Source organism: Sciurus vulgaris (genome assembly GCF_902686455.1).
Source record: "Sciurus vulgaris genome assembly, chromosome: 14".
NCBI classification, from domain to species: domain Eukaryota; kingdom Metazoa; phylum Chordata; class Mammalia; order Rodentia; family Sciuridae; genus Sciurus; species Sciurus vulgaris.
The window spans coordinates 46,921,043-46,940,365 of record NC_136475.1 but is presented as its reverse complement, the minus strand read 5'-3'; the positions used below and the strand labels follow the sequence as shown (position 1 = coordinate 46,940,365).

Sequence of the window (19,323 nt, the reverse complement as noted above, 5' to 3'; positions counted from 1 at the left end):
CTGTGTACAGCTTTATTATGGTGCGGTGGTGGAAGAAGCATTAATATTCCGGCTCCGCATCTGACAGGGCATTTACATGCGCCCATCTGAGCGGCACCTGAGAGCTCCTCCAAGGTGCAGTAACTGTGCGCCTATTGTAAAGGCAAATGAAGCTCACCTATTCCCTGCTGGGATCAGAAGTGACCTCACCACCCCCCATGCCTCAAATCCTTCCCTTGCCAACCTAACTCAATGCCATCGCAGAATGACGAATGAGCTCAGAAATAGACCCCAAGTTACGAACCCTGCTAAGAACAGCAAAAGCCTTTGCTGAAATGTTTTAAAAATGCATAGGGAGTGCAGCTGGCCAGTAAAAAGCAGGGAGACAAATTCCAGTGAACCCAATTTGGAATACGTTACATTCTAAAACTGATTAAAAATACAGTCTGATGTTTACTGGCTTCAAATTGAGTTTGGCATCAAGAATACTGGCTTTAATAATGCTGGCATTTTTTTATTATTATTATTTTAAATCTGCCTTTGGTCTCTAGGAGCACATGTGGAGAGCTGAAGAATTCTTATTCGTCAGGTTACATTTCCTGGAAATTAAGTTTGTGACAGAAAATGACTCCAGTAGCAATAATATGGTTCGTGCTCAAATTAATTAGGTCATTGTTGTAAAAACTACATGGCAAATTACAAAGGTAAATTTACTGATATTGGCCAGTGCTCTATACCCTGGCAGTAAAGGGGAGAAACAGTTTAAGGGTGCTTATCTACTTGAGCAGGAGAAAAGACAGAGGAGAAAAGGATACAATGGTCAATTTTCTATTCATATTACAAATAAAAATACTACTCATTCTCCTTTAAATTATATAGTCTGGACATATTTTATGAACTTTATTAATGTCCTCCAAATTGACACATAAAATAAAAACCTGCTTGATTTAATATTAAAAGTGGGCCCTCAGTTAAAATCCTTTTTTTTTTTTTTTTAAATCCTTGAAATAACAACACTGCTGACATAGCCATGACCCAAATGAAATCTGAACAAGCAGAAAGGTACTAAAGATCCTTGGTGATTAAATCTCATGCTAAAAAAGTGGCAAGGTGCCAGGCTGGGTCCAGCTTGATGCTAAGTGCTTTTTATTGCACAAAGCTGGTACTACTGTATGTAAAAACAGACTTGGGCTTGGGGTAAATTTTGTCAAATGATTTCTTTGTGCAATAAAGGGTGTGAACAGACCAACCAAAGTGGATTAAATTAACAGGGAGTGATGCAATCTCGGTGCATCTCCTGAGCTGGGCTTTCTACTTCTTTCCCCCAAAAGAAAGCCAAACTTTCTCCCTTGCTCACTGACTACTGTGGAAAGCCACCATTCATCTGTTCTCCTTTATTAAACACTTTCATTAAGAAATCATGAAAATCTGAAAAATGTTGCCCCAGGATTTGCATGTTTGTTAGGTACCCCAATTTAGCCCTCCCACATTAACCAAACTACATAGAGACTGCAGTGTGAAATTAATGATTTTCCAGGACTCTAAAATGTGCCATTAATATGCATCCAACTTGCCTCTTCCCTGAGCTGAAGGTGCCTATCTTGACCCTCCTACACGTTTCTATACCCAGTTACATTTTTCAGCCCATGGGCAGCTCCACAATTAAATGCCACATTCACTGTGAGAAAGGTGTGCAAAACATATTTCATATCCTTTAAAGGAAAAGGCGCAACCTGCCACACAACAAGGGAAGGGATGATTTGAGAAATTACAGCACTGTTTTTTTTTTTTTTAAGCTTTCACAGAATAAACACAGAGAATGGGAGGGAAACTTTGTCCCCCTCTGCTCCTGTTCTTGAAGTGAATACATATTTGTGTTTCCAATAAAAGGCCATTTTTACATTAACTGTCTGTAACAGCAGGAGACAGAAAAACTAACACAATCTCCACATCACACACAGGATGATCTTCATATCACGTGGACCTATTCTCAAAACTATTATTTATAAAAGACGACTCGGAAAATGCACAATGCATCTTTTCTGTGCCACCAAAAGGGCACCATCAGAAGAACTTTGGGATCTTTGGGATCTTACACATTTTAGATATTTTTTTTTTCTTTTTGGCTTTCCAAAGTAAATTTAGCAGCCATGCGGGCCACCGTGTTTAATTAAGCTTTCAAAAGTCCTCTGACAATGCCAACAATTGTAGGACACTTCTGCGGCTCAATCATGCAATCACTGTGACAGTTCTATTTACAATTTGTCTTAGAAAGAGTTTCTCTGACATTGTACTTTGACAAAACATCCAAGCTGCCAGTTCACAACCTTTCTCTGTCTTATTTACAAATACAGCTTGTATATAGGACTCCCAGTTTCATGAACATGAGTCTTTGGGTAGGGGATTCACAAACAGAGCTCCCTATGGAAATCCTAGGTATTTATTAGGAAACAATATTCTCAACTCTCTGGATTCTGAAGGTAAATAAAATGTTTGCCAGTATATTGGTTGTTTTGTTGGGTTTTTTTTGTTTTGTTTTGTTTTTTTGTGCTGGTGTTTTTTTGTTTTAGCTGCCAGGTTTGAAAATTCACTTCAGAGGTCAGTAGTTTTTATTCAGAATCACACAAATGAAGAGAAATGAAAAATAAGTAGTTATAATAGGATACTATAATTTATACTCTCTTTTACAATTATATCATAAAGTATACAAATGCATCCTCCAGTTCAGTCCAAGTTAGGAAAGAATTAGAATGGGTACAAAAAGAAAAGGCAAGTTGATTTTCTAAATTCTGAAAAGCACAAATATGTTATACTTGATTTACCTGTAAGCAACATGCTAAAATTAGTATAACCCCCTTCATGAGAGTTTCTGTCTTACATACCATTATCTAGACATCAGCTGTATTGTCTAGGCAAGTATTTCAAATATCCTGATATAAGTGCTTATGTTCATGATTTTAAGGAGAAAACAATGTTACATATCAATAACAGCAGACTTTACTGCATTTTGTAGGATTTATCATATTTTTCCCCATTTCCTCTACATGCTAACTTCTATGACAGTCCAACCCTAATTTAAAAATTCCTATATGCAATAAGTCAAAACTCCAAATCTGACACTAATATTTTTGGCCTTTTCTCTAAGGGAACAGCAGCAGTTTCATGTCCACTAAACTTCCATGAATATTTCCCCCATCATAAAATAAGAGACTCAAAAACAAAACAAAATCCATATTGAAAGCTCTGACTGCCAGTTAAAGCTGCTTATATCTGATGGTGAGTACTTGCACACACATATGAACTGACTGGGCCAACACAATAAAAGGTGCTAATTTCCAGTTCAATTATTACTATTTCAGTGGTCTCTATAGATCACAATCACACAATACTCTGAATATAAGAATAAAATGGAAAAACAACCTGATCAATGTCTCTGTACACAGGTAACACCTGCACAGGAATGGAATGTGGGAGCACATACCATCTATTCACCAGGTAAAAAGCATCCTCCAAAACCCACTCGGCTTTGGGAGTTCTGAGAACAGTCAAAATGCACACTATTTTACTACATAGCTTAAGAACTCTACCTTATTCTCCTATTTGAAAGCTCCAAATTCTAAGCTTTATTTATCTGACGAGGATCTGTCACGGTTTTATTCCTGCTTCCTTTCTATAAAATGGCACAGAGCACACTGTGAACTCAAATCCAACTTATATCACTTTAATAAAGCCTTTCCTACGCAGCGTGCTTAAATGACTACCTTTTATGTAGTTGCCAAACATATTCTTCTAGAGATTCATCAATATATCTCCTTCCTAATACAGAGCATTGCTTCTCCTTTCTTTTTGTGACACAATTCAAATATCTACTGAATGATTACTGTTATTGTTTCCTTCCTCATGAGAAAAAGAAGAAAAAAAGGAAAAACAGAATTGTGGAGATGTGCATTAGAGAAATGGGCTGGGAGTACATAGCCGTCTTTCCAGAACTTTGCTTCAGGGGCACCTGAGGGCCAGAGCATCATAATTTATGTGCATTGGTAGAATGTTAATTTCACCATAGGAAACTCTTAATTCATTACTGTGAATTATGATAAGTCATGATTCTAGTTACTGACATCTCACTTTGAGATGTGACCATGCTATTTATGTTCAGCCAATTCCAGGTTGGGAACAGGTGATTAAACACAATGAAAGGAATCAAGATTTTGCAATTATTCCTGCTTACAAGGTTTACCTCACCTGGGTCGCAGCACTTGTGCACCCACTGACTATCTTAGACAGCTTGGATAGCTTTCCATCTCAGTGCAACTATGTCTTATTAGCCCCATAAAATATATCTTGAATTTGCCCTTTTGGTGGTGGTGGGAAGGGACTTCTTTGGATTCTGCTATTATACCACTTCAAAAAAAAAAAAAAAAAAAAAAAAAAAAAAGGAACAGAACCATATTGACAACCAGAGAATTAAAGCTAATTTCTTTTCCCATGTAGATTCACAACTGTAAGAAAAAAATTCCTTAACTATTTATAAGGTCTTCCCCAGCCTCAGAGTCCTCCTCTAAATACAGAAGCCCCAGAATTTCGAACTGGTTAATCTGAGACTGAATAACTATCTAGGACCTCAGAAAGAAGTGTGGTTTTAATTCTTGCCTGACAGACACTGTGTTTTGTCTTTTAAACGAGCAGCTCGATATGTAAATACGGTGTTACATCACGCAAGCGTTACTCCATATTTGGTGATTTAGCAAGGCTTTGGATCTCCAAAGACGACAAATCCCCTTCCGCCTGCTCTTGCTTCATTAATCATGCCTTACACTTCTGTTCATTTTCCTTCCAGTCACAAGACAGCACATGGAAATGGTCATTGCCATATCCTACTGTGGGGTGGGAGAGATGAAAACCTTAACCTATGTGTCACATAAGCTAAATGTGGTAGATTCAAGAAAAACACTTCACAAATGCAGCTTCTCTGGTAGCAGACTTCTCATTTCACTAAAGGAAAAGTATCTGAGTGTTATTACAGAAAACGTTTTTTAAAAAAGAAAGAAAATGCCACGTGGATGATTTTAATGATCAAATTCCAGAGAAGGAGAGAAGAAATAATATGACATTTAGTCCCCTCTGGCCACTAACATATTATGGTTCAACTTTATGGTCAAACTATTTCAGAGAGACAAGTTTCAGGGAAATCCATTGATTATGTGCACTACTTTTCCTAAAATCAAATTAATCTTCTGCCTTTGGTGGGTGGAGAGATGGAAGAAAGTGATCCATTGATAGGCGTGGCGTTTCTCTCACCACAGAATTTGCACTTGCTTTGTCTAATGTGCTAAATCAAAAGAGTATCTTAAGGGTCATCATATACTGTTGCTGTTTATCACTCAGAGTAGGGAATTTAAGTCCCTCTCTTAGCCTTTAATTCCTTTTCCCTTGAGCTGCTAAGAAACCCACACATCTAGCTACCTCCCTGGTAAAATTAACTGAAGGAAAGAGAGCTGTTGAATATGTATATGTATTTTCCCAAGAAAAATTTTACATTGTGTTATACAGAAACAGTGGAGTCTGGACTGGACATTTGTAAGGGTGACATGTGGTTGTGTAAACCACAAACAAAATCAAGATACATCTGTCAAAACCACATCAGAGACAAGAGAGAGCACAGAGAAGCATTTATCATTGAGCTGAGGAGGCAGGCTGCAGGGAGCAGCCGTTCCTGTCAAACCAACCTTTTGAAATTTCCAACATGCCCTTAAACTTTTCGAGTAAGCATGTCTGTGCGCTTCAGCAACTGCCCTCTCTACTCTGGCCTGGCCAGTCGAAAATGGCATCTTAAAGTCAAGGTCACGGTGTCATCCCACCACGGGGCTGTGTTTAATTACAGCCCCATACGGGCTGACAGCCAATATGGATCCAAGGCTAGCCCTGGAGCTCAGTTAACTCTTTCCACCCTCTCCAAGTCACTCTGACAGCCCACGCCACTTCGGGAACCCTTGAGAACTAACTGCACTCCTAGGGAGGCCCAACCAGGTATCCTGAGTCAGGTAGGTCATTGGCTGAACCACAAATGTCTATGTGGCTGACCACTTTGCCTCTGACAAGTCACCAAGGCCAGAAATGGATGTTGGAAACGGTGCTGGGTGTAGTTAAGGTTCAACACTTCGAAATGAGAAGAAGGCAGGCAGGGTAACAGAAAGAAATTCAAAGTCAGCAGATCCAGAGAGAGGATGTCAGGTGTGTGTACCTATTCCGCCTACATCTGACTCCATGAGGTGGAAAATATTTATTTTCTGTGTTCTGGACATATGCAATAGGAATGATTATTTTAACATTACAGGGCTGTCATGGACAGTCACATGGAGATATACAGAAAGCACTTCACCACTCCTTACTGCTTGGCTACAGCGCCTCTGAAAATGAAAAGAAAACATGCAAACAGCTTTTCTCCTTGCTTCTCATTTACCTGCTATGTGTTCCTGTTTGGGGCAAATTCCTCTAGATGACGTTGATAAACAATCGTCATCCTCTGGCGTGACCTGGATGCCAACCTCCACGGGATTGGATGCTTTTTTCATCTCGATTGGTGAAGGGGAAGGTGGCTTATCCACAGCTTTTTCTAAGCAGAGGCTGCCATTGCATTGTTTCCGTTTGTGCTCGATAAAAATAAGAATGTCCCCCAATGGGAAGTTCATCTGGCACTGCCCACAGGTGAGGAGGTCATGGTCCCCTTCAGGAGCTCCCAACGGGCCGTGGTCTGGTTCATCATCTGTAAGAATGGCTTCAAGAGGTTCGGCTGTGGTTGGAAAAACAAAAGCACAATTATTTAAGTGCCAGAGGGGAGAGAAAAGGGAAAAAAAAAAAAAAACATTCTCAACCCCATCCCACCTTACCACATTACATAAAATGTTTCTAGCTTTCTCTATGTAACAGAAAATTTGAGCATGCAAAATGTATAAGGATGTGGAGGTTATCAACAAGAAAGTGCACTTATCAATGAAGCAAATCATCATGTGTTTAAAGAAACCTGTCTGACTTGTATTAACTCTAAAGAAAACACACACACACACACACACACACACACACACACAATTCAAATATGATGTCTGGTTTATAAGTTTTGGAAGAATGTGATTTAAATAGTTAATACAAGGGGCATAAAGAAAGCTTAAATAATAACTACCAAGAAAAACTGGTAAAAACAGATTGAAACCAAATTTGTTTCTTTTTATCCTGTACACCAAGTTGTCTATTATGCCAAAGAAGAAAAGAGGCGAATAAACACATACTCTTTTGTGTGTGAATGTATATATGCCTAAGTATACAGTTTCATAAATTAGAAAGCTACTATACCACAATGTGCCACATTTACACTGCTGCAACAAGGAAACTACTGCATTCACCTGTGAAACCGATCTAAGTAATAATCATAACACAGCATAATTCACTCTGCCAAAAATCTTTCTGATCTTACTCTCAGCAGTGCCACAAAATCAAAGAAATACCAAATTCACTGGCAATTCTTCTCAGACACATTAGCTAAATGGGATACTTTGAGTACTTAAGAAAATAAGCCAATTAGTCATTTTTTCATTCTGAAGAAAGGAAAGCCTAAAATATTCTAAACATGTTTGCACTGGGTGGCATCCATGACATAAAAATCAGAATGGTCAAGCAAACGCCACATTTCAGAAAAGGGCTGAGAAGTCCTTTCTTTAGACTTGAAATACTTCGCCTAATGTTGTCAAAGTTGACTAATTTTCTGAATGAGCTCCAAAATGCTTCATTATGGGACTATTTCTGCACACATAATCACCAGCGGATGGTATAACAAGGTAGACATGTCTTTCTTTCCTGTTTTTCTTTTTTTTTTTTTTTTTTAACTTTGCACCAAAATACTCCAGCATCTATTTGAACCGCTTCTATCATTTTTTTTTTTTAACCTTCCAGAGGGGAAAGGAGATCTGAGAAGTCTCTGCTTATGAAATCTTATGCTTGCTCTATCCCCTCAAAAAAAAAAAATCATAAAATACAAAACACGACCAGAATGTTGCCAGTTAAAAAAAAAAGTGAAGCAGAAAATGTACAAGTCTTAAACAGTTAATCAGTCTGACCTTCTTTAGCAAGCTGCCAATTTCACATTTAATGAACTTAAAGCCACAGAGAATCAAAAAATAGATTTTAATTTGAGTGTAGAATATTGGAACAGATTTTGATAAAGTGCAAAAATCCAGTGAACTCAGGTTAAATTTATTTCAACCCTACCCAGGCTGAATATTGAGGGGGAAGATCTGGAGTAACTCCCAGATGTGCTAGGTGAAATAATATTGAGAGAGTCCTGCCTAGCTGCACCTGTGCTCAAGTAGGACATGTCATAATTTCTAGCCTCTGGTACACCTCCTAATTTAACATAAGGTCACTACAGGAATATGAAGGTTATATCCCTACTAATAAAGACAGCAAAGTCAGCACTTTAATGTTTCTTTGCCCAACATTCTGATCAAATGGTAAATTCAAAATGCACATGCATACTTCTCAAATAAAAGGAGAGGAATGGAAGTGCTTCTGCTTTGTGCCTTTCTGTCATTTTTCTCCAACATTTTGCTTTCATTTTGACCAAGTGAAGAATGAAATAGGGAACTCATTCTCCAAGATCCCTGCTATCTGAATGAAGTACACACTGATAAATGTTGGCTTTTTGCTGTTGTTGTTGTTGTTTAGCATTAACTATAGGTGCTAAGGTTTGCAGACCGGAGGAGACTCAAGAAAAAAATATTTTATTAAAGTTAAAACATTTTTACAAATTCCGCCATTAAAAATTGGGTTTACTTGTTTTTTTAATTCCCAAGGCCTAAATGTGGGAGTATTATTTAAAAGCAAAAGAAAATATTCTCCTAGGTATCAAATAGTTAAAGGTAATTCGGTACAAAACAGACTTGGTTAAAGTCTTCTAAATGTAGTGACTGAACTGATTTACAATCAAAACCAGGAAATGAAGTGGTAATTCACAGGTTGCTGATTACACCTCCACATTTCACCTAATTAATTTTATAGGAGGCAAAGTTCTTGAAAATAACAAGATGATCAAATGTACAGATATAAAACCTGTAACCTCAACATTTTCTATGCTCTTAACGTAAATTATTGCTAATTAACAAGAATTATATCCTAATGTATGAAATACGTTTAACATCGGCTCCTTGAAAAACATTTGGTTAGAAATGTTCAGAGAAAGACCAAAACGTGTTTTTATTATTGCTGCTATATTATTAAAAATCAGACGAAGTGGGGCACAAAGAAAATATGAAAATACAATTCTCTTGTTGCAGTCTACTGATTTGCATTGACATCTTTTCTCAGTGGCAATCAACATTTCCTTTCTGGGCATCAGATAATTTCTCTGTATTTTAATGCAAATTCCTCTTTCCCTAAAAACATTTCTAACCTCAATCATTTTACCCCCTCCATCGACTCAACTCTATCCTCTTCCCCCCAATAAAACCATCGTTTCTAAGCTCCGGCCTAACTCTGGCTACAAAGCAGGGAGTCCTCGATTGAAGTGGAAGGGAGTGGGCAAATAATCATAATAATTAGCCGCGAATTCTCTTTACAAGAGAAGGAAGAAATAGAAAATAAAATGCTTCTGCGTTCAGCAAAACCTACTGGAACATCTCAATGTCCCGAAGGCTGACTGAGATCTCTCCTCTCTCTGTAGTTGCAGAAGAATAAATTTAAAAAAAAAAAAAAAAAAAAAAAAAAAAAAATCCTTAGAAGACATGTCGGGAAGAAGCAAGGGAAATGAGGGCTGCTGGGGAGGGGGGAGGGGTAAAAGGAGATGTGTCTTCAAGTTTGCTTTCCAAGTCCTTCCTCTTGAATTTTCTTAACAGGGTAAAGCAAACGGGGGCTGAAATGCAGAGGGGGAAAAGCAAAGAAACAAAAGCGAAGCCAGAGGCTACAGGCCCGGGCCCGGGGGCCCAGCATGGGGTGGGCAGTGCAGAAAGTGAAGTTGGGCGCCCGGACTCTGAGGCACAAAGCGATCAGCCTTCAGGCTACAGGATCTGGCCGCGCTAGCTGCGAACACGTGCAGCAGCGGCCTTGGGGCCCGGGATCCAGGGCCCGGAGGCGGCGGGCAGCCAGGGGCCTCCACCGCAGCGTGCACGCCCATCCAGCCTGGCCGCGGGGTGATGGTTCCCTAGGCCCGCCAGTTGGTGAAAAGGGAAGTGAGGTTTGGAAAATTCGGCTGGTTAATCTGGTGCAGTCTTGGTTTCATTACACCGCCCCCCCAGCATCCCACAAGCGCGGGTCCTGAAATTCATTCTGTGTCCACACGCTAACACTCTTTACTTTACAGGATCCGTGCAAATGCTTTCCCCCCGTAAGTCTGGGTACCCGGTGTGCGTCAGGCGGCGGCCACGGTTATTCATTATTAATGACGCTGCTTGCCCGCATCATTATGATGATAACTATTACTATTGTTGTGACTTCGGGCTCCGAGGCGAGAGCTGCGGGAGGCGGGGAGGGGGCTTGCCGAGCCGCCCGGCAAGCTTGCCTTAGCCGCCGAGACCTGTGCTTTGCGCGGGGATGAGGGGTTGGAAGAAGTGAACCTGGAGACTAAATGCAAACTTGCTATATATTCCTCCCTTCGGCGGTGCCCTGAAGCCTGAGAGCGCGCACTCCCCTTTCCTTCGTACCAAAAATGCCTGGCCCGAAAGAAAGCGAAAACTGCACCCCGCTCCGCGCCCGACACGCACTGGTCTCGTCGGCTCGCACACAGGGGTGGCGGCCGCGCGCCGGGTCTCCTCTTCCCGGCCCTGGCCAGAAGCATTTTTAAAGTCAAAATGAAGAACAAAGACACAAGGGGTGATGGGGGTGGGGGGAAGAAAGGGAATTCTGCCCAACCGTTCGTTACCCCCACCCCCACCCTCGCAAAGCTCGTCCCTCCCTGGCCAAGGAACGCCGGGCAGGGGGTGGGGGAGGCTCTGGTACAGGTTCAAGTTCGCTGAGCTTTCTTGATCTTGTTCTGCCTCCTAGCGACCGAATGGCTCATTCGGCCCACGTAGCAAGGGGGGGGGGGGGGGTCCTAAAGACCAGGAATGACTCCCACCCACCCCCTGCGCACCCAGAAAATAAGAGAAAGGAGAGATCTCCATGCCCCCACAAAATCTGGCCCCCTAACCCAGTGCCCGCACTGGGACAGGCGGGGAGACTAACCCTCCCATCTTGGAGTGTCCCGAAATGGACCCAAGAGGGAGGAGGTACCAGGGAGCAGTTCGCACTGCGCGCCCCAGTCGGTCCTTTGAGCCCCCACTGCATCCTTCCGAACGGCCCGGCTTTCCCGAGTCCTGCGAACACTGCCCTTCCTTCCCGCCGGTACCTGGCCGGGTTGTAACTTCACACCGCCGCGCGCCGCGTCTGCTCCGCATCCGGCGCGGCCCGGGGAGTGGGGGGCGGGGGAGAGCGCGAGGGAGGGATGCGCGGGGGTGGGGAGAGGGAGGGCCCCGCAACGTGCCCGGGCGGGGGAGCTTCCGAAGTGTGTGACAACTTCCAGGACCCAGTGAAAAATTCAATTCCCTGTGCGCACCCCCACCTTTAAAAAATACAGAAACGAGTATAGGTGGTCCTTTAAACTTACATCAAAAATTAAAAGAGTCATGAATGCGGGAGCAGGGTTTGATGCGGGCCCTCTCACGTCTTTCTCTCTCTTAATCGCAAACTTTCCTAATTGCCTACCGCCCGCCTTCCCAGGCGCAGCTCAATTGGAGTTAGCCACCACCACCACCACCACAACTCCCCCCTCACACAGGCTCACGAGGACCCCCGACCAAGCCAGGCCCAAGGTAAAGAACAAGAACCTAAAGGTGGAGCGTGCAGGGTCCTAGGATCCAGTAGCCCCAAAATGCATATTCGAACACACTTCTCCCCTACCCCACCCCCTTCGTCAACCTGGTCTGGATACGGTCCGGTGCAAGAGGCTGGTGGCCGGACAGAGTGGGAGGGGGCAGGGAAAGCACGTGGTGACCTCCCCCGGGTCCGAAGCTATAGAAAACCGAGAGAGTACCCGGGGCTAAGTGGAGCAGGCGCGCAGAACGTGCTTACACAGTTGCTTTGCAAAATAAAAATGCTTTGCAAAACCGAGTTTCATCCAGCCGATTTCACAGTCTGGGAGGTCGGGAGGAGATGTGGGCATTGTGCTGGAGGTGGACGGAGACCGCGGACCCGACAGGCTCCGAGTAGCAGTTTGGCCAGCCGCGATGCCTGGCGGGTGGGCGGCGGGCGCGGGGTGGGCGATCCGGGGTTAGACTGGGGCGCGGCGAGGTCGCGCGAGGCCCGGCCGAGGCCGCCGCCTGCTCCCGGGCAGCCGCGCCGCGCACGGTCCTCTGTCTGTTTGTTGGCAGGAGGCTCCCGCACACGCGGTGCTTGTAAACATTCAGACACGAGATTTTTCCCAATCAAAATCCACTTCCACTTTTTTTGAAAATCTTCCAAAAAATAGTAAGAGGAGGGAGTTCCTCGCTCCCTCTCTGTGCCGCCGGCGCTCTAAGTTTACCACTGAAGGGGTTTGGGGGAAGGGGGTGATTGTCAATGTTTTTTTTCCCCCGATTAGAGATTGTGAGATTTTTCCGGGGGGGGGGGGGGGGAAAATGGTGAAGAAAAGGGCTGGCAGAGCGTTTGACTTCTGTTTGAGGGCAAGAAATTGTACATTCTCTTGCCTTGTTTAATTTAATTCAAATTTTATTTATTTATTTTGCACGTCTTCTCCTTGCCGCCTCTAAGGTTCCGCCGGGAGGGGCGGGCAGCCGCAACCGGGCGGCCGCGGCCCAAGCACCCTCCCTCCCTCTCCCGCGTGCCCCCCGGCTGCCTCCTCCCCCGGCCCTCGCTCCTGCCTTCGGCGGCGGCGGCGCAGAAGGGCAAGCACTAGGAGCCGGCACAAAAGGCAGCGGGACAAACACCCACCTCCGGCCGGAACAAAAGGCGGCAGCGCCGGCCGCGTCTCCTGTCCTTCTCGGTCACCAGGCTTTCCCCGCCACCGCAGCCCCTCTCCCGACTCCGCAGACTCAGGAGCGCCGGGGGCCCCTTTCCACAGTCCCACTTTCTCACTATTGTGAGGATGACTACTTTCCTCCCGCTGCACACTTGACCGTGAGCGCTTTGGTGTCCAAGGGCCGATCTTTTCTCCCCAGGAATTGTTTTTTTAGACTTGGAATGCCTCCCCCCATCCCTCAGTTTTCCTACGGTGAGTGAAAGCAACCTCTTTTCCCTCCAGCTCCCACCCCCAGGTTTGCCTGTGAGTTGTTCCCATCCTTAGCATTGTTCATTATTTTGCAAAATCGGGGGGGGGGCGGTTTCATTGCATTCCTTTTTGAAAAGAGAAATAAAGCGGCGGAAAAGGAGGAAAGAGGAGGAGTCAAATTTTTGTAAAATTAAATAAAATTGAAAGGTGTGTGCTATCTCAAAAGTGCACACACGACTGTGATTCGAGAGGTGATGAGGGTATTTTTTCCCTTTTAATCTCTTTTACTTCGACTCTGAGGTTTTTCACGTGAAAATTTTAAAAATGCATGCACACACCTCTTTCTCCCCCTCGCTCTTGCTTCTCGTCCTGCGCGCTCTCGTGATTATTAATAATTATTATTACTATTATTGGGTTACTTACGCGAGAATTCCCGTTTGCTTAAGTGCTGGGGTTTGCCTTGCTTGCGGCGAGACATGGTGGGCTGCGGGGCGGGCGGCGGCGGCGGCGGCGGCGGCGGCGGCGGGCGGACGACGGCTCGGTTCACATCGGGAGAGCCGGGTTAGAAAGAAGGAGACTCCAGAGAAAATATCTTCATCAGTGCCTTTTGACATCCAAAATAAATTAGAAATAATACAAAGATGGCGCAGGGAAGATGAATTGTGGGAGAGCCGTCATGGCTTTTTTTTTTTTTAAGCAAAAAAAAAAAAAAGAGAGAGAGAGAGAGAGAAGAGAGATAGAGGGAGAGAGAGAGAGAGAGAGAGAGAGAGAGAGAGAGAGAGAGAGATGAAAAAAATGGCAAAAGCCCCCCTGAGCTGCAAGTTCAAGTGCGGACGTGACGTCCCTGCGAACTTGAACGTCAGGAGTCTGGATGGACAGAGACACACAAAACATGGGCAGGGCGAGCAGGAGAGAAGGGGAGGAGGGAAGGGGAAGCTCACACCAATGGACACACATCAGGGGCTGGACATGAAAAAGAGACCAGGACAAGCCAATGGCCAGTGCGGGGCGGGGGAGGTGCGGGGCGGGGGGCTCTGCAGACGCCAGACGCGGCCCCTGGGGGAGGGGCGGGTGAAGGGGAGGGGGCTCTGGGGCCGCTGGCTCACCAGTGGCCGCAGCGAGCGCCGCGGCGGTGGCGTGGCCGGGAGAGAAGAAAGGGGCGGCGGGTTGGGAGGGGGGGAGCAAGACTTGTGCCTTGCTCCCCCCCGCCACACGCGGACCCTAAAATGAAAGATTATTTAAGGGGGGAGGGGAGGAAGAGTGCCCCAGGAGGCTGCAACCCAGGGCCAGGGAGGCGCGGGCGGAGGGAAGCCAGGTAGAGTTGCTCCCGGACACCCTCCTCGGTGCGCACACCCACTTCCCCTCCCCGCTGCCGCCGCTCTCGCTCCCTGCCTGCTGACGCCCGGGCCCGAAGTGAAAGCCCCGAGCCCGCGGCAGCGCTCAGGAAACTTTGCCCACGGAGAGGACAGGAAAGAAAAATCACCCGAAGTTGAGAGCTGAGCCTCCAAGTTACAGCTCCGCAGCGGGCAAGGGGAGGCGGGAGGGAGCGCGTGGTGAAGCGGAATCCAGCCCAAGTTTGGAGGGTTGCGGGTCCGGAAGGGTAGCGCCAGGGCCTCCCGGAGCCTGGGCGGCCTCGAGGGAGGGGGTTGGGGTGAGGGAAACGGCGCGGGCCTGGGCCCAAGGGACGGAGGGGGCCCCCATGCCAAACCAGGGACCCAGGATAGGAGAGCCCCAACAAGCAACTGGGTCTAAAGCAACTGGATGCACCGAGTTCCCAGCTCTCAAGGGTCGTAGGGACAGAAGCGGAGGAATAAAGACCGAGGAGCCAGAGTCAGGGCGGGTTCCAGCCCGGGGAGGGGAGTGCTGGGGGCCGGGTCGATTGAGGCACTAAGGCTTCCACCTCTCTGTGAGCGGCCGAGGGCCGGAGGACAAAGCGCGGGCAGTCTCTGGAGTCCCAGTCCCTGGGAACGTGCTCTGGGCTCCGCGGGAGGTCCCCGAGCCGGGTCTCAGGGAGGGACACACCCCCTCCCACTCCAGAGCAACTGCAAAAGCACAGAGGGATAGAAAGAAAATGATTCTTATGGGCGAAGCACAACAGTTCCTGTGCTGTTACCCAGGGAAAGAGAAAATGGGGAAAGGAGAGAGTGACTGGCTCTCAGGAGCCGCGGGGAGGCCACGGTGGCGAGATGACCGCCCCAGGTCAGCGCCTCACTCCCCAGACGCCCGCAGCCGTGGCGCACAACCCTGAGCCCGCAGCCCCTTCTCGCCTCTCCGCAAGACGTTCCCTGGAAATTAGGGAAGACCTGTTGGAAATAAACCCCTGTCTCTTTAATGCACACACGCACACACGCGCGCGCTGCCGCTGTCAAAAAGCGGGCTTCACTCTGGCGTGGGATACTTTCAGTTTTACGTAAAATGTACAGCAACAGCACCCCCTGCGATTGGAAAGTTTATTCAGAAACGTGCCTGCAAAGTCCCCCGGCGTCTCCCGCCTCCCAGCCTCCCTGCCTGCCTGCACCACCCTGCAGCAGCAGCAGCCGCCGCCGCCGCCGCCGCCGCCTGGGAGATCGCGCTTGGATTCAAAATCGGGAAGGGCCGGAGGGGGGCGGGGGATGGACTTAAGTCCAAGGGAGGCAAGGAGGGTGCAGGGTAGAGACGGGTCGCCGCGGCCCGAGAAACCCCGAGCTGCAGGTGGACATGTGTAAGTGTGTCTGCAGAGCAAGAAGCCTTCCTTCCCTCTCCTCCAAGCGGCTCCACATCCCCTCGTGTCTTCTCATCCCCCTCCTCAGCCTGAGAGGTGTCGTTTCCGTAAATTCACCCAACCGGCGGGGGGCTTTATTGTTTTAAGCAAGGGCCTCGGGCTTGCACGCGCTCACCCACCTCCCAGCTTCTCCCGCAAGCGACTGTTTATTCCTGCGTCGTCTTAGGAAAGTTTCAAACCTATTACAAAATGACTGGCTTGCCTAGCTCGGTGAAGCTTCGGGCCCCTCTAAGGAAGGAAAGAAGGTTTTGATACCGAGCCTTAGGAGAGGTGTGGGCTGGACTGGGTTTGTGTAAATGGGGTTTGTTGTTGTTATTGTTTCCCTCCATTTTAAGGGGGGAAGACCTCAAGTTCTTTTTAAGAAGCAGGAAGATTCACTCGCAGTAAAGCTCTGTAGCGTGTGCATGACACCATTTCCCCTTTTCACTGAGTTCTTCAGAGCAGGTCAGCATCTCTACTATCTGGTTTTTTTGTCTTGTTAAATCAGCCTCTGAGCTACCAAAAAAATGCCAAGGCAAGGGTAGGAGGGGACAATGAGGTGGACGTCTGGAGGGAAGGTAAGGAAAGGGAAGAAGAAAGTACAACTGAGAGGCCTTTGAAAAATAAATAAATAAAATGAAAGCCCCTTCAGGTAACAATGGTGAGTCAGGTTCTTTCAGGACGGAGCTTTTCAAATTTGAATCTTGTTCCCATCCATCCATAAAAGTCCATATAGAGAGAAGATATATAAATGGGAGAATTGTGTTGGGGAAATATATACTGTATATGTGTGATTTATATATAATGGTGTGTATAAAGCTTTTCAGGGTTGGCTGTAGTGTAAAAAGTAATGACTTTATTACCTCTGAAAGGTTCTGTGGTTCACATTTAACAGTCTTCTGAATTACAATTCATTACACAATTGTGTGCTCTCTAAAACCGGCACCCTATCAGGGCTGCTATCTGTGGTTATTTCCAATAAATAACTGGCAACATTTTATTGATTTTCTTTAAAAAAAATCATAGGAAATTAAGCACTTAGTTACAAGTAGGTCTGCTATGTTATTGCACTTGTTTCAGATTCCAGGGGGTTCCTTCCGAAACCACATCTTAAAACATACATTAAAAAGCCAGCTTTGCAGCTGCTTTCCCTGGGTGCCAATGGAGAGGTAAGGAGCGACGTTTCCACCATTAACATATATTTAATTTCACCATCATAAAATGCCCAGGTGAAATGGGAACTGCCCTCCTCTTCCGCCCCTCCCCCAGCCAGATTTCACCCAGTCTAGAAAACTAGGGCTGTGCATTGGCATTTGATCTCTCCTCGTCGCGGAACCGCCCCCCCCTCCCGATTCCCTCTTGGTCTGCGGTGCGGGTGACGCCCCCTCCCTCATCGCTGCTGGATGCTTGCTACAGAGACCAAAAGTGGGGGAGGGGGAGGGTTCCTACTTGTGTTTAAAGAAGTAAAGAAAGTGTTGTTTTAAGAGATTTTAAAATATTACATAAGTATTGATTAATGATGCAGGTGGTTTTGTAGAGGGGGTGAAAGGTCACTTTAAACGTGCACACTTGGATACACAATAAGTATATTTACCTTTCCAGAAGTGGCTTTTAGAAAGCAATAAATTATGACAACGTTAAAATTATTTTTCTGGTCGTTCAGCTAACTTCGTTTGGGGTTGTAGAACCTTTTCTGCTTGCATTGAGAGGGTAATTACGCTCTGTGGGCTCTTTCCCAAACCTTTGGTGACGACACTGCATGTAAACTCCAGGCCAACAGACGACCCCTCCCCGCCCCTCCTCCCACTTTTTATCTTGCCGGCGGAGGAGACTCCCCAGTACTTCCTGCAGTATATATTCTGCCTCTGATCTCCGTACTTAATAGCCAAGTCCTGGTTTATGCTTTATAATGTGTTGACAAGTTTTCTAACAGACTTTCTGAAATAATGCACATATATTCACGTCGGTTAGAAACCCACCGTATTTTTAGAGTCGAGTAGATCTATACCCTAATGCAGCGAGAGAGTGTAAATCATAGAGGATTTCATAGTCCTTTCAGTAGTTTTCGGTATGAAGTATGAGCCGCGTGGCCTCCAGACGTAACCTTTTAGAAAAAAAGACAGTGCTTTTATTTTATGGTGTAAAGTGCTTTTAGCTCCAGGGCTCTGAACGTGAATGTGGTCAACAAACAGCTCGAAGAGGGAGACTTAATACAGCCTCAGCCCTCTTAGGAAGGATCGCCTGGCGCGGGGGACTCGGACTGAGCTGGAGAATGAAGGGTTAAAAGGTCTGTCTCGATGGAAACTACGAGATTAAAATAAAATATTCACTGTCTGCCTTTAGGGGAAAACACTTTTATATAGACTTAAAGATAAATAAATGAATGACTGAATGAATGATTAAAAATAGTCAATCCCACCTTGTTTTTATGACTTCATCCTTTCATCCTTTTTTCTTCCTGCTTTTATTTTATTTTTTTTTTTCCTAATGTCAGATCAGAAAATAGAGAATGGGCAGTTTTCTTCATACAAATAAAATTTAGGTTTGGATCCTGCACTTGATGTAGGTTTCGAATCTGGAGCTGTTGAGGGTGGTGTGCTAAGGTGTTAGACAATGGAAAATGAATTTTAAAAGGAGGGAGATTGTGTTTGAGGAACGGGGTGGTCTTCCTTGTCTTCCTCTATCCCCAGTGTTACCCTGAAGCTGAGACCCAAGGGGGTCCCTGGAGGACAGTAGACACACCTCTATAAAAACAGACTTTCCCCAGGGGGCTCCTGGTAGAACCATTATTCAGTCTAGCAACTCTCTCCAAAGGCTCCCTGGCCCTCTGGGAGCTGGAGGGCTCCTTCATATACCTGAATGGACCCATCCAAAAGGAAAGAGAAAAGAAAGGAAGAAAGGAAGGGAAAAGCTGAATTGCTCTAAGTAAGTCTACACTTGCCTCTAGACTGGGTGGTTGTATGCTGAGTCAATAATGTATGGGGGAGGGGTAGCAGTCTCACCACTTAAGAGGCCCCTTTGAAGAGAGAAGGAGTTCTGGTTAGAACTCTGGGTGAAATAATTTAGAGCCCTAACATATGGCTGATAAGATACACAGGTGTTGGGCAATGTTGCCAGTCCCATGTATGTTCTGTGCAGAGATTTCCTTGTGCAATACTCAGCACACAGTAGATGCTCAATGAATGGTCTTTAAGAGAATAATAAATCCTATCACCACATTCATGAGAAGGTCCAAACTCTATTCATTTCCCCAGAAACCAATACGGCTTTGATCAGGCAATCCTACTGTGAGAGTGCATTTAAGCCTAAAAGTGATTCCCACCAAGGACAGTGAGCTCAAAAAAGATTATCCCGAGTATCAGAGCAGCTGCACAATTAA

The 19,323-nt window shown here is 45.7% G+C and overlaps 1 protein-coding gene across 11 annotated transcripts in view; it reads right to left on the bottom strand.

Moving 5' to 3' along the window:
• The window catches only part of BCL11A (BCL11 transcription factor A), a 96,743-nt gene extending 82,076 nt beyond the window's left edge, over window positions 1–14,667 (bottom strand). For 2 of the 11 annotated variants that reach the window (XM_079110460.1, XM_079110461.1), the window contains exons 1-2: window positions 13,628–14,249; window positions 6,440–6,769 (exon numbers count right to left, since the gene is read on the bottom strand). In XM_079110460.1, coding sequence (XP_078966586.1) covers window positions 6,440–6,769; window positions 13,628–13,682 — 385 coding nt within the window. In that variant the 5' untranslated portion in view covers window positions 13,683–14,249. Of the gene's footprint in view, window positions 1–6,439; window positions 6,770–11,347; window positions 11,407–13,627; window positions 14,250–14,310 lie in introns of those variants that run through there. The other 9 variants (XM_079110456.1, XM_079110457.1, XM_079110463.1 and 6 more) reach the window with 9 other exon arrangements.
• Between the last annotated feature and the right edge of the window lie 4,656 nt (window positions 14,668–19,323).